The 14,687-nt window shown below is 43.8% G+C and overlaps 1 protein-coding gene across 3 annotated transcripts in view; it reads left to right on the forward strand.

Moving 5' to 3' along the window:
- PDE1C (phosphodiesterase 1C) overlaps nucleotides 1-14,687 on the forward strand; it is a 708,660-nt gene that overhangs the window by 130,627 nt on the left and 563,346 nt on the right. The window contains exon 1 of one of the 3 annotated variants that reach the window (XM_077120326.1): nucleotides 6,281-6,413. The exons of 1 other annotated variant lie outside the window; for it this stretch is intronic. In XM_077120326.1, the coding sequence (XP_076976441.1) occupies nucleotides 6,329-6,413 (85 nt within the window). In that variant the 5' untranslated portion in view covers nucleotides 6,281-6,328. Of the gene's footprint in view, nucleotides 1-6,280; nucleotides 6,414-14,687 lie in introns of those variants that run through there. One more of the 3 variants, XM_077120282.1, reaches the window with a different exon arrangement.

Genomic DNA, 14,687 nt, shown 5'->3' on the forward strand with positions numbered 1-14,687 from the left:
CAGGTTCTGGCTTCTTTGACTGCATCTGAATTTCCTCTTTATAAGGCCTCCAATCATATGGATTAAGTCCCACCCTGATTCATTCTAGCCACAAAGCCCTAAACAAGATCTTTGAAGATCTTATTCACACACAAGTCCATACCTTAACTGTTAATACATCTTCAAAGATACTATTAACAAATGTGTTCACACGTATAGGAATGCGGATTAAGACTTGAAAATGTCTTTTGTGGGAAACATGATTCAATGCCCAATAGCCCCTTATGCTCTGACTCTAACCTACCTCTCCAAGAATCTTCTACGCTTCCCCAGACCACTCCCAGTTTCCCCCAAGATCTTTAGGGTCTTTTGAAATAAGTTAAGGAGTTTTTAATTTATCTTAAAGAACTTTGCTAGAGTGAAGGAGTCACTGAAGGGTTTTAAGCTGAGAAAGGATATGACTAAAGTTTTACTTAAGAAGATCATGTTGGCTGATGAGCAGAGAAGGAACTGGAGACAAGAATGCAAACACATGGGGGAGTTGGTTTGGGATAGTCCGTGTGAGAGCTAATGGTAACCTGGACTAAGGGAAGTGCGGGCTGAGAGCATGGGGAAGAGTGAATAGATCCAGTCACATCTAGGTACTTGTTCTGCCAGGACAACCGTTTAGATAAGAAAGACAGAGGAGATGGTAATGACTCCCATGTTCCAGATTTGGATAATAGACAGGACAGGAGAACTATTTACAGAGATGGGGACTTTTGGAATTTAAGAGTGGGACTTCAATGATATTCTGAAAGTAGTATGGACAGCGACCTAGAAATGCCTGGCTGTGAGCGCTGAATGGGAGAGATGGGCATCTTTTTCTAATTCATATGGAGGTGTCATATGGGCTGTGCCTAGTAGAGACACTTGCCTTAATGAGTTGACCCAAGGAATGTCTTAGAACTCTAACTAGTTAGATAATAAATTTTCCTTCTGTGTGAGCAGCTGGAAAGAGGGTGGTAAAGGCAAGTCTGGCCTTGGAAGTTTCTATGATGGAGATGGAAAACAGAGAGGGTAAAGCACTCCTCTCCCTGTCCCTCTTCCCACTCCCCACCAGGAACTTCAGGCAGGAAATGCTTTCTCGAGACCTGGGGCATCAGTGGAGATTTGAAGGATAAGGTGGGGTTCTTTAGGCAAACTGGGTGGGCTAAAGGGGAAGGACAATCCAGGCTTGGATAGTCTGCATTATGAAAAGGAAATCCAGAGCAGTTATGCTGCTCCCCCTCACCCTACGCCAGAGGCACTCCAGTTTTCAAAACCTTCTAATTGTAAAAGCTGTTGGAAAATTCTCCCCATATTCTTAGTACAAAAAAGAAATCTAATTTACTTTTATTTGCTGCAAAATGTTATGGGAAGAACATTGGGCTGGGAGCCACTCTAATAATATATTTTGAGACACTGAAGAATTTTTGAGATATTGTAGACAGATACTGAAGAACAGTCTCTTTCACAGACACACTAATAATATGTAAACTTAGAAAAAAGTTGAATAGTAGGATGCCAACTCTATCACAAAGGAAAAATTGCTTCATTGCAAATAGAATTCAGTAATTTTCATTTGGGTCTTTCACTTACATTTCTGGGATATTCTTGAGCCCCCAAGTGTGGAGATATTTTGCTTTTTTTTATTCTCGCTTATTATTTAGATTGTCTTTTCCTCCCTGGGCCCAATTAATATTAGAGACAAAGAACAGGCTCTAGGGAAACAATAAGATAGAAGTAGAATGCAATGGAGAAGGGTGGGGGTGACAGCCAATGTGGAAACATACCCATAGATACAGGCTTTCTGTGACTACTTCCTCGTTCTGACTCCCAGGTTCCAAAGATTGTTCTGGGACTAACTCTTCTTATAAAGTCTTTGAGGGCAGGGACTGCTCTTGTTTAGCACAATTCCTGATATTTAGTAGGCACTCAAAAATTATTAGTTTAATTCCTTCCTTTCTCTGTTCACTTCTCCCTTCTGTCTTTTCCTTCTTGAAGAGAGCTTGTTTGGTGGATTAGTTAGGACTCTGGGTTACAAGCAACAGAATCTCCCTTATGCTGGGTTACCCACCAAAATGGAACCTAGTATAAGAATATTATTAGGGCATCTAGTGAAATTTGAGAAGTGTTAATGCTCATATATTGGTTAGAACATGGGCCTGGAATATACTATAATTTTTTCTTCATCTCTCACAACCCCATATTCCCAGTGAAGTTGCACATTAGCCCAATCTGAGTCCTACCAATTACAGCCTGAGGAGCAGGGTTGCAGTTCAGGAACGCATTGCCTGTAGCCATTTCTTCATGTGAGTGGGAGGTACCCTTCCCAGAACTGAGAGTGGTTGGTGATAAGACAATCCAACAGATGTCCATGAAGGATATGCGTGATGCTCTTATTGGAGCAATTTGGGTTTGCAATTCTCAGACCGCTGTTGGGAGAATTCCAAATGGTAGGTGGCTTCCTACCTGAGAATGGTTGAAATACATTAATGAAATGTTGAGATGCTCTCTTCTCTCTGGTATGAAAAATAAAAAGTTATTTTATTAGAAAGCTTACTTTTAGAGAACACATTCTACATATAACATCTTGTCTTTTCTCCTAGAAGTTTAAAAGTTAAAAATTAGTGAGCAACAGGGTCTTGCATTGGTACTTTTTCTCTAAAAAAAGCAAGCAGTGGAATCTACCATCAGCCCTGCCATGGTGGATGTCAAAGGATGTGATTAGCAACTGAATCAGAAGAGCATTCTGTGAGATTTTAATTTTTTATATTTTGCAATATATAATTGTTGTATTTCAAAGGATATCATTTAAGCCATGAGCTATGAGCTATGAACTGACTTAAGTATTGAGTTCAGCTCTTACTCTCTTGAGGTGAAGCCAGAGCTATGTATTACATTATAGGAAAAATTTAATCTTAAAACTAATCATTCTTGGCTAATGACTGGATCAAGCTATTAATATGTGCGTTATTTCATTCCTTCCTTCATCAAATATTGTTGCTGTGCCTGCCTTGTTAGAATCCATTCCAATAGATAAGAAAGAGACAAATTCCTTTTCACACTTAATTTTTTTTTTTTTTTTTGCATAGGCAGGCACCGGGAATCAAACCCGTCTTCAGTATGGCAGGCGAGAACCTTGCCTGCTGAGCCACCATGGCCTGCCCCACACTTACATTTTAAAGTAAATATAATAAAATCAAGTTATTCAATCCATGACATATGTAAAGTATACTTACTATAATCCAGGATTCAGCAAATATTTTTTGAAAAGGGCCAGATAGTAAATATTTTTGGCTTTGCAGGCTAGACAATCTCGGGTACAACTATTCAACTCTTTCTTTGTCATGTGAAAGCAACTGTAGATAATAGGTAAAGAAATGAGCATAGCTGTATTCCAAAGCAATTTTATTTCTAGACACTGAAATTTTGAATTTTATATCATTTTAACATGTCACAAAATATTCTTCTCCTTTTGAATTTTTTCAGTCATGTAAAAAATATTAAAACCATTCTTAGCTCACAGATCCCACAAAAACAGGGCTGGGTTTGGCTCACAGCATCAGTTTGCCGACACCTGCTGTAACAACAAGGGTGTAGGATTCACACTTTCGCTTGGTTGTTTCAATTCAGTTTTCTTACTTCACAGGTGTTTTTGAGGGAACATTAATGAGAGAGCAAGCAAAAGCAATGCTTCTTTTTAAATCTTAGTCTTGAACTAGTTCTTCCTTGGTTTATGTAACATTAGCATTCAGCTGCACTTGGTTTGGTGGAAGAGCCCTGCATTGAGAGGGCTGCTTACAGGCTTTGCAGTCGAAGCAATGCCTTTAGTGGTTCTGTAGGTGTGCAGTCTCTAAAACCAAGGAGGGAGATAACGATTCTGGGGAGAAGTGGTTTAAAAACAGTTCTAATTGTTCAGGCAAGTTATTTTTACCAGTCTTCAGGGGACAGATAAATGATCACATTGTTATTATTTTTATAGATTATATTTCTAAAAGCTTTTCTGCTAAGAGTGGTTAAATGCCAAGTTTTAATTTCACTCACTCAAGGAAAATTTTCCATCGCATTAGAATTTTTTTTTTTCAAAGAATTTACATTGGGAGACTACAACTCAGGGCTTCCAGGCTCCTCATTTCAGGACTTGCATTGACATAAAAGAAGGTAGGTGCTTGAGTTGGGAAAGTGGAAGAAATATAGGACAACGGGAGCTACAAGTAACCTGGTAGTTACTGCAATCTCTAATTATAGAAAAAATACTTTTTCTCTTTGCTAATTGCATTTATGGTGGTATCAACAGCTAAAATATATTTTCCTCATAGAAGAATGTTCTACAGTGTCTACATAATGTAACTTGAGAGTCACCTGGTGATTGCAAAACTGAATGCCCGCCGTGTGCCCAGGTTTCACACTCTTTATCTTACTTACTTCTCATTGTAAGATGAGAAAAGTGAGCCTCAGGGAGGTCAAGCGTCTTGCTCACGGCCATATAGCTGCTAAGTGGGGGAGCCAGATTGCAGACCCATGTCTGTCTGTAGAGTGCTCTTCATGCCTTCACGTTGTAACCAGTATCACAGGCAAAAAGAGTTTTAGTATTACAGAGTCAAGGAGTTTCAAAGTTTTGAATCACCCCCTGACTCTTATGCTAAGACGTGCCCTTCTGTATGACATGAGGTCCATGACACCCATTGCTTTTCAGATTCATTAATCTTGCCACTGACCTAACCAAACTGTTAATATGAGTGTGGCTCTAGGCTTTCACTGAGAGAATTTATAACTGAAGTTCCAACTACACTTGGACATTAAAAAACAAAACAAAACAAACCATTTCTTTTAAACATATGGTGAAGTGAAGAAGATTAAATTCCTGAGACATACCATAATCTGGGTTCCAGTGCACTTGGCGGTTTTATGAGCGTTCTGAAATTGAATGTTAAATCCTGCATATATGTGTGTATTTGCCTGTTTTTTTTTTTTTGAGATCATTTCTGATTTCATTAGATTTTCAAGATATTTGAATCCAATGTCCTCTAAACTCAACTGGAACCAATTAGGAATTGATGTTGTTAATATTGGCAAATGTTTATTAATTGTGTGAAATTCCATCACAACAAGTGAGATTAAACTAACTGTATTCCTATGATAACCAGAGCATAGCACTGCCACGCCACAGGTCACACAGGGTGGAGATTGCTCTTCCAAAGGACTCAGCCCTACTCTCTTTTCACTTGTGCATCTCTGCCCCTGGCAGACAGCATTGGCAACAGTAGATTCTCTGCAACTACTTGGTGTCAGGAGGGAATGATTTTCTCTGTATAAGCCTAAGCCTCTCATTTCATGTACCAGAGCGACCAGTGACTTAGTGTCATAAAGTGAAACTTCTATGTCCAAACTCTGTCACTCTCTAGCTGTAGGAACTTACTCAAGCCCCTCCCTGCCTCAGTTTCTTCTTTTATAACAAGCAGATTAGCCATAGGATTTCTTAACTCCACACATTCCAGGAGTTTCATATTTGGCAAAATCAAATTCAAAAGAATGGGGACAAGCCATCTGGATTGGATTGTAATGGGGCTGAAAATTGCACATCTTATAGCTTCTGTGTAAAAGGACTTGTCCACAAATATGGGTCATTTTGATTATCTTCTGGCCGGGGACTGTAATACTGTCGAGACACCACACTACTTATGGGGACAGATGCTGGGAGGAAGTAGGCGTGGCGATTTTCCTGACTTCCTTGTTTGGAGTAAACTTTGGCAGCATCTGACGGCTTAGATGTTTGCTTTTCCATCTGTTGATGTGCTTTTTGGGAGTCTTCTGGCCTGCCAGAGAAAACATCTAGAGGAACCAGGACGCTAAATCTCAGCATTCCCTTGGGTCCCCAAACCCCACCAGTCTCCTGAGAAGAGAAAGGCGAAGGCGACATAGAAAACAGACGTGCCTGTAGCGCCCTGGCTTAGGCGGCTCCCAGAGAGTAGAGTGGCAAAGGCAGGGATTTCAGCCCCCACTCCTCGGCACGCGGTGCCCCCTCCTGGGCGCGCCTCGCCACCCTTCATGTGCACTTCTCTCGTTGTATTTGGAACTTGGGATTGGAGATGGCAGAAGTCTCGGTGACTCCGCCGTGTGCCTAGAGCATTAGTTGACGTCGCGGTCCCGCGTCTGAGCCGGCGCGCTCGGCTCTCGGCGGATCCACGGTGACAGCGCGCGGCGCAGCTGGGGGAGGGGACGCTGCCAAGCTTCAGGCGCGGGCGCCAGTGTGCGCGCTCCGCCGCGGGGGGACCCCGGGACGCCGCCGGCCGCGTTACACGGCCCCTACCCGGCTGGCCGAGCCATGACGGACGCCAGCAACAGGAAGGAGGGCTTCAAAAAATGTCGGAGCGCCACTTTCAGCATCGATGGCTACAGCTTCACTATCGGTGAGAACTTTTCACCTCCTGTCCGACTCCTGGCTTGGGTAGATACCCCTTCCGGTGGCGGCGAGCGCCCTTTTCTTAGCGGGGGGTGAGGGCGGGTGACCGGGGTCGGGCTGCTGCAGGAGGACCCTCGCGGAGCTGGGATGGGGCGTGCGGGAGTCCCCGGCGCTGTGCGCTGGGCCGGCGAGTCACCGCGCCCGCGGCTCTCCCTGAGGCGCTCCTCGCGGACTCTCACTGGGTATCCCGCAGAAGACTGGGTTTTCAGTATCACACCTTTTTACTGAACTGCTGGATTTCCATGCTGCAATTTGAATAACATGAGCAGAAAGAGGAGATGGAGTAGATAGAGATAGAGATAGAGAAGACAGCGACAGGAAGACACGGACATGGAGATAGACACGAATACAGAAACAGAGACAGAATGACAGGAATGTCTAGTTCGGAGAATACAGGTCAGAAAATACACAGGTCAGTAAATACAAGAGGACAGAATGACAGACATGGAGACAGAAACACAGAGACAGAGTGAGATACAGATTGAAAAATAGTTTCCAGAAAAGTTGAATAAGGAGAAAGGGACATAGGCACACACACACACACACACACACACACACACACACACACACACACACACACACAGATGAACTGAGAGAAGATGAAGCAGAAAAAGACACATTCAGAGTCTCTGAGAGAGACAGAATGCACAGAGGGAGGGATAGTTAATGTCACTGAAATGTTTGAGAAAAAGCTGTGGTGTCAGTGACTACCTGGTGGGATTTCCCTCTCCTGTCCTCTGACTTCCAGTGGCTGCCTTTTGTCTTTCCTCCCCAAACCCTTCCCCGAGGGGGACATCAGAGAGGGCTGGAGACATCTTCACGGCTGTTAGAGGGAGCAGGACCACAGGGCTGGCCCTTTGGAGGTGGAATATTTGAAGAGGTGGGTCCTTGGTGTTTTTAATATTGTTTCATGCTGATAACTGGCTTCAAATAGCCTGTCCAGGGCCTGCTGCTTCTTCTTCCTGGGGAGTGGGCAGAACCGGGAATCTGCTAAAGCCTGAAGGGCCTCTCCTCTGGAATGTCAGCACTTAGAGAACAGAAGGGCAGAGCCCAGTGCTAAGGAACTGCTCTAAGCATCTCTTCTGGGAGAGCTCAAGCTACTGAGGTTTTAAAGCTGAGCTTAATCCCACCATCTTGGAAGTTGAAGGCGGCTCCTCTTTCTGCTTTTTGGTGGGCTGAGCATGCTGGGGGTGTAGTGGGAAAGTCCTAGAGGCAAGAAGAGACCAACACATTGGAGCTAGTCTCTGGACCATGTTTCCTTCTTCTAATGAAATGGCCCAAGCTTTCTGGGGCTCACTGAAGACGTAACTCTCAGGGTTGAATGCAAGCTCCTTAGCCTGCCTTCTAGGGCTCTCCAGTCTGGCTTGAGCTTGGCTTTTCTGCCTCAACTTACTAGGATCAGAGCTGTCTCTTCTACAGAGTCATCACTGCTTTCCCTTGCCCAAGCACTCCACATCCCACTCCTCAGAGCCTTAGCTCTGATCCTTCAGACAGAAATGACTTCCCCCCAACTCTGCGGTGAGAAATCTTGCCCAGCTCTCACTTGCTACCCTCTCCGTTCTTCTTGTCCTCCTTCCCCATCAGAAAGCATCTCTTCTTTGCACTCTCCATAGCTCTGTATCCTCTATTAGTGCTCACACCCTGCCTTCACACAGCAATTTAGGCACCTGTTGGTGGTCCTCATTGAGCTACAAATTCCTTAAGAGTGAGATTGTTTCTTATTTATTTTTCACCACCACAGGGTGATGGTGGGTGCTCAGGAAGTGCTTGTAAAAATGAATTTAGGGTTGCCATGGTCAAATGTATTTCATTAAAAGACCATTGCCATGTTAATATTAATTTCCTTGAATCTGATAAGAAAACTTTCAAAGTGATTTCAAAGTTTATCTGGGAGTTCCTGAGAGATCTTATCCCCTAAAAAGTCTGGTTTCCTAAAACCCAAATTTATAGTGTGATATTCCTCCAGACACCCTCCCTTCTTTTGCTCCTGTCCCCATTAGAAGGTAGGATCTGGCAGATTGCTATGGTCTGGAATCAGGAGGGGCCCCAAAAGTTAACTGGTCACTTCCAGGTGCCAGCTTATTTCAGATCACTGGGCATTTATTCATTCACTCGTTTCCTTCGGTTCTCCCTTTTTCCTTCCCTCCTTCAACAAGTGTTTATTAAATTTTACTGTATTAAAAGATACAGTTGAACACAAATGCCTGACACATGGCAAGCATTCACTAAATGGCAGTTGCGATTATTCAAGGCATTAAGCTGATATCATGGAGAATTTATGACGATATATCAGACTTAGACCTTGTACTCAAAGAATTTGTTCTCTATTAAGGTGATGAGATATATTTATACATAACCATTTTAGAAAGTAGAAACTACTAAGTGCCAGAGAAGACGTTTAGGAATTTTAGGCAATATGCACATTTTAGAAAATGCAGATAATCAAAAAAAAGAAAATCACCTCTGATTTTATCACCCAATGCTAATATTATTATTTCTTGTGTATGCTTCCAGTAATTTTGCAAACACATAATTTTATTTCTTACAAAATGCAATCATAATGTTTGGTGATTTGTTATTTAATAATATATTATTAGCTTTGTTCCATGCCATGTATAGATAAAATATTTATTTACTCAGTCCTCTACTGTTGTCTATTTAGGTTGATTTTAATTTTCAACATAATGATAAGAAACAATATTTGAGTACATCCATGAATACCTTTTTTAGGATAACTTTCTAGAGGTCAAATTGCTTGTCCAAGAGTATGCATATTTTCAGGGATTGTGAAACATAGTATTCATCTGTTTCCTGGAAAGATTTGCCATTTTACGCTCTCCCACTAGCAGAGAGTATCAGGTGCCCACACTCTCTCATGAGAGAGCGCAATCATTTTAAAAAAAGGAGTCAGTTTGTCTGTTAGTGATGTTGAACATTATTTCACATGTTATTTTACTTCTTTTGTAAAATCACCTTTTTATATCCTTTGCCTGTGTATTTTTCCTCTGGAAGAATTCATCATTTATTATTAATGTGCAAGTGATCTTAATATATAACATACATATTAATTGTGCATAAAGTTTACTCTATGCACTATATAATTACCATATATTTTGCTATATAAAGCACGTATATTACAGTTATATGATTAATGCAGATTAACTGTATGCATTAAATAAATACACGTACACATTTTATGTGTGTGTATAATTTACAAGTGGTCCCTGTCGTGTATGCTACACATATTTCTTCTGAGTGTGTGAGGATTCATGTTCCTGCAATATCAGTGTGTGGCTTGTCAGAACTTCCTTTGAGAAGGTAGAGACATCTTGTAGCCTGCACCTGTGGTGCCAGCTTGTGACATGGTTCAGCAGAGAGGATTAGGGGGTCAGTCCCCCGCCTACCATGTGCGAGAAGAATCCTGAGGAGATTCCAGTGGCCCCCAGATGACTCCTTTTGCATGTGTCTGACATGCTGTCATTAGGGATCACCCCCTCTCCTAGTCTGTTAAATATGCAAAATTTCCAGGACAAAGGACTTTACTGAATTATTCCTTCAATATTCTCAGACTGTTGATTCAAGAGATTCTTAGTGGGGGGAGGCATATAATGATAGTGGGGACCCTAGGGGTTCCGCTATTGGGAAAGAGGTGACTTGTTCCTGTGTCGAGGTCCTGAACAAACTCTCGTTGTTGCCCCTGGCACACCTTTCTGCTGAAGCCACATCTCTAGGCTGAGGGAAGGCACCCATATCTGGTTCAGATTAGGCAGGAGGAAGTTTGGAGATATGGTTCTCAAACAGGATAGGGCTCCCCCGGGGGTGTTTGGATATATACAGGGCAATTTTGCTAGTCACAATACTGGGGGTGGGGGTGGGGGGACAGGCTTGGCAGTCTGTGTGTGTAACATACGTGACAGGTGAGCAGAGATCGGAGGAGTTAAACTTTCTGCTGTAGGAAGAACGGGTCCCCACTGTGAGAGATTGTTCTGTCCTGAGCACCAACTGCACCCCCATGGAGAAACTCTGCGAGGCTCCCTCTGGCATAGAACCCTGGGGCTCCTACACTGGGCTAAGCCCTGGCTGCGTGATCTCTGGGGAGCTGACCAGTTTAGGCAGTATTGAAAACAGGTGCCTCCACGTGTAATGCCAGGCACTGACCGTGGGGCTCTTAGCTCATTACTTCAGCTTCACAAAGTTTCTGAGCAACAGCTAGCATGATCCTCATTTTAGGAGAAGTAACTCTTGAAACTCAGAGAGGGAAAGTAACTTGCCAGATGTCACATAGTTAGGAAATGTCAGAGTTGGATTCAAACTGTCATCTCTCCTATGACTCAGCCTGGGGGTGGCTCTCCATGCCATGCTGTCCGTAGTGAACTTTACTTCTACCTGGGCCTTGGAACCAGCTCAGTGAAGAGAGATCTGGGAGTTTGCCAGGCCTGTTGAGCCAACACAGGTTGGAGCAAAACCAGAAAGGGCCTGGATTGTTGCCTCAGGTGGGAAGAAATGAGGCTTGTTAACTGGCCTCACAAGCAGTGCCTGTCACCGGGGCTTCCTCTTCAGTCCCACGCTCCCCCACGTCCCAGGGCAAATTGTCTTGCATCCTTTTTATAAAACTTTCTTGGGTCATGAAAAGAATATGTGGTCAAATTGTCTTGCATCCTTTTTATAAAATTTTCTCAGGTCATGAAAAAATATATATATGGTCAAGAGCTATTTCAGAGGTCTTGAAAATAAGACTGTAAGGTTGAACAGGTGCCACTTCCAGAAAATGTCATCAAGCCACCATGATTTGAGAGTTCGATTCCTAGGAAACCATTGAACTTATGATGGCAGAAAATGATTATAATGATTAGAATTAATTGAAGGGCATAGGTATAAGCTCAAGTGTGATTCGTGTCTCCTGCGGTACTTGAATAGGGAGTGAATGGTTGGGAGCCAGTACAGTATCGCTATTTTTCAGAACTTTCCCTCGTCTATTTGGGTTTGTATGAAATGGATTTACAGATTCTTGCTTTCTCTGTGAGGCTGCCTGAAATCTAAATACCTTCCTCCCCTCAAGTGAAGTATAGCTGCAAAAATCAAAAACACTTTTCTCTTGTTAAAGCACTCAGTTGGTGATCTGTTTTGATATCCTGATGACTCATTTTGCATATGAGTAAACTGAGCTCAGGGAGGGCCCTCATTCCCCCCTTCCCCTCTTGACCTCCAAGGTGTCAGAAGGAAATGGGTGAGCCTACGGGCTGGGAGGATTTGAAGTTGTTGGGGCGGATGGCTAAGAGGCTGCTTCCTTAAAAATGAACCTGTTGTGGAAAATTCTAGGCTTGTACTGAAGAGGTGCTGCTAACAGAAGGATGTTTCCTGTAGCAACTGCCACTGGCTCCCTTGCCCTTGTGCAGTTCTCCTTGGGGTTGTCCCAAAGGAGGAAAAACAAGGGGCCCCTAGACAGCAGCATGGATTCCTGTCCCACCATGGGCTGCTAGGAATGGGACTCCACACTGAGGGGAGGAGGCCTGCTGGCTGGCTGCTCTTCTCAGGGGGACACTGGGGCAGGCAGGGAGCCCTGGGTGGCTGAGGCCAGGTGATTTGACAGCATGTGCTGGGGTATGTGGCCCCCTCTCCAGCTCAGGGTTAGAGACCCTGACCTTCCTTAGTGCGTATGGCTGGGGACTTTCTCGGCCCAGACTTGTCTTGTCCTCTCTCAGCCCTACCAGACTTATTGTCTTATCTGTCTTTTGCCTGCCTGCTTATATGTCTGGTTGAAGACGAGACCTTTGGGCATTGTTAGCCTGGTTGGAGGTGGGGGTGTGAGGCGGGGAGTGAAGAACCGAATAAAGATCCAAGGTAAAATATTTTACAGCCACCTCCAGTACCCACTGACTTAATTCCCCTTCTGTCCTCATGTCTCGGAGAGGACTGAAGTCAGAGCGAGGCAGGGCAGAGATAGTGGTGGTGGGGTAGTGGTTTGGAAAGAGGGATTGTGCAGACTGGGGCTTGGTCTGTGTGGGGTTGGGCAGACAGAAGCCCCCACTCTGCCCTTTTGCACCTAGTCAAATCACTTCACCCTTCTGAGCCTCAATTTCCACATCTATAAAACAGGGAGAGTCATCCTTAATTATGGAGCTATAGTGAGGAGCACATGAAGTTACCTGTGAAAAATCGCTTTAACTCTAAAAGGACATTAAAATACCTGTTGTTATTAGTACATTGTTATCACTAATGGAAAATTTGACTGGTGGGTAAAACTTGTGTACCGGTCTTCATGGTATTCGTACTTTATCAAAGAGCAGCCATGCCTTTAGCCTGTGAAGGGGCTTTCACAATGGGGTTTTAATTGTCAGGCAGTAATTAGAGTGCACAGTTCTAGGGTTGTGTGTTTGCTGAGAGGTAACATTTGTAGTGGGAAACTCTGGGCTTTGGAGTCACACCAAGAATTACTGTGCCAATCAGGCAACTCATTTAGCTTCTCTGAGCCTTTATTCTTCTTCTCAGAATAAATAGGTCTAGTAAAACTTCCTTGCAAATTAGCCACGGGCATAGAGTGAAGGGTCATTGACAGTACCCCACTGTCTCACTGAGTGTTGAGTCAACATCCTTCCTTTCAACCGAAATTGAACTGTGAACAGAGCTGGCTCTGGCTGGCAGGGCGGTGAGGGTCAGGTGTGGGATCCTGAGTTTGGGGCAAACACTGGAGCAGGCTCAGGGCAGGAGCTGTACTGGGCAGCACTGATGTGGGATCAGCAGCCAAGATGCCCCGTAAGCCTGTGCTGGCCCCTGACACCACAGGGATAAGAGGAAACTGTGCACTGGGTGCCTTCCTGCCCTGCCCCCCAGGGCTGGCAACTGCCCTGGTCCACGTGATGTGTCCAGTATGTCTGCCTGCCTGGACTGAGCAATGCGCAGGGTCGACCTGCAGCCGTGGGAAAGCTAGGTGTAGTGGGGAGAATGGCATTGCAGGAATGGTGCCCAAACCTGGCTTGGGGATCCAGCCTGGGACATGCAGGTCCAGGGGGTCAGTAACTCCAGACTTAGTAGGATCCAGAATAACAAACCCTGGAGTTAGACACTTGTCATATTCTGAACCCCATCTTCCTTTTGTTGTTGGATAGGTGGAATTACATGGCTAAAGTTCAACTTCCTAACTGGTAACATGGACATAGTAAATCATACCTACCTTGCTAGTTTATGAAATTAAACAAAATAATGCAAGTGGAGGTCTAATAGGTCGGACTCATCTATCTCGCACAGTAGGCACCCAATATTTTTAGGGACCTGTGAAAATATTTCTTTTAAAATCAGGAGAGAAAAAGGAATCTTTAGGTCAAATACAATGTTTTAATACAAAATATTAATATCTTTTCTTTAAGCAATGTAGCCCTAAAATATATATGTTTTTACTTTATTTTAGTGGAGGAGGGTCCTGTTTTAGTTTCCTAGGCTGTTTAAAACAAATACCATGAAATGGGTTGGGTTTAAACAATGGGAGTTTATTCACCTACAGTTTTGAGGCCAAGAAAATATCTAAATCAGGGCATCATCAAGGCAGTGCTTTCTTCCTGAAGATTGGCTGCCTATGATCCTTGGCTCCTCTGCTACATGGCAAGGCACATGGCGGCACTGCTGGTCTCTCCCTTTTCTTCTGGGTCTCGCTACTCCTCTGTATTCATCACATTTATAAAGGACTTCAGTAAGAGAATTAAGACCCTCCCTGGGTCATGGCTTAACTGAAGTAACCTCATCAAAAGGTCCTAGTTACCATATGTCTACACCCACAGGAATGGGTTCATTTTAATAACATGATTTTCTGGGGTACATACAGCTCCAGACTACCACAGGGCCCATGAAGGCCTAATGTCTAGGGCTCATGGAAGTCATAATTTGGCCTAAGCTCCTAGTACAGTGCCTGACACATACCAGCCATCCAAACATTTTTAGCTAGTATTATTAATTAATAAATATGTGTTGACTGTAGCACTGAGCTAGACACTGGGAGGGCAGGGAGGGCTGTGGGAGAATAAAAGTGCAGTGTAGTGGGAAACACACGCTCAACCCAGAATCAGGAGATGGGTTACTCCTAACTAACTTGCCCTTAAATCCTAGGGCATGGGTTTGACATGGGCTTCATTTTCTCTATCTGAAAGGGAAGAGTAAACCTTTGAGGTTCCTGTCGTTCCCTGAAGGTGTGAGCCTTGAGTCCTTGTGACTACCGTAGCTTTCCCACAGT

Source organism: Tamandua tetradactyla, chromosome 1 (assembly GCF_023851605.1).
Source record: "Tamandua tetradactyla isolate mTamTet1 chromosome 1, mTamTet1.pri, whole genome shotgun sequence".
In the NCBI taxonomy this organism is placed as follows: domain Eukaryota; kingdom Metazoa; phylum Chordata; class Mammalia; order Pilosa; family Myrmecophagidae; genus Tamandua; species Tamandua tetradactyla.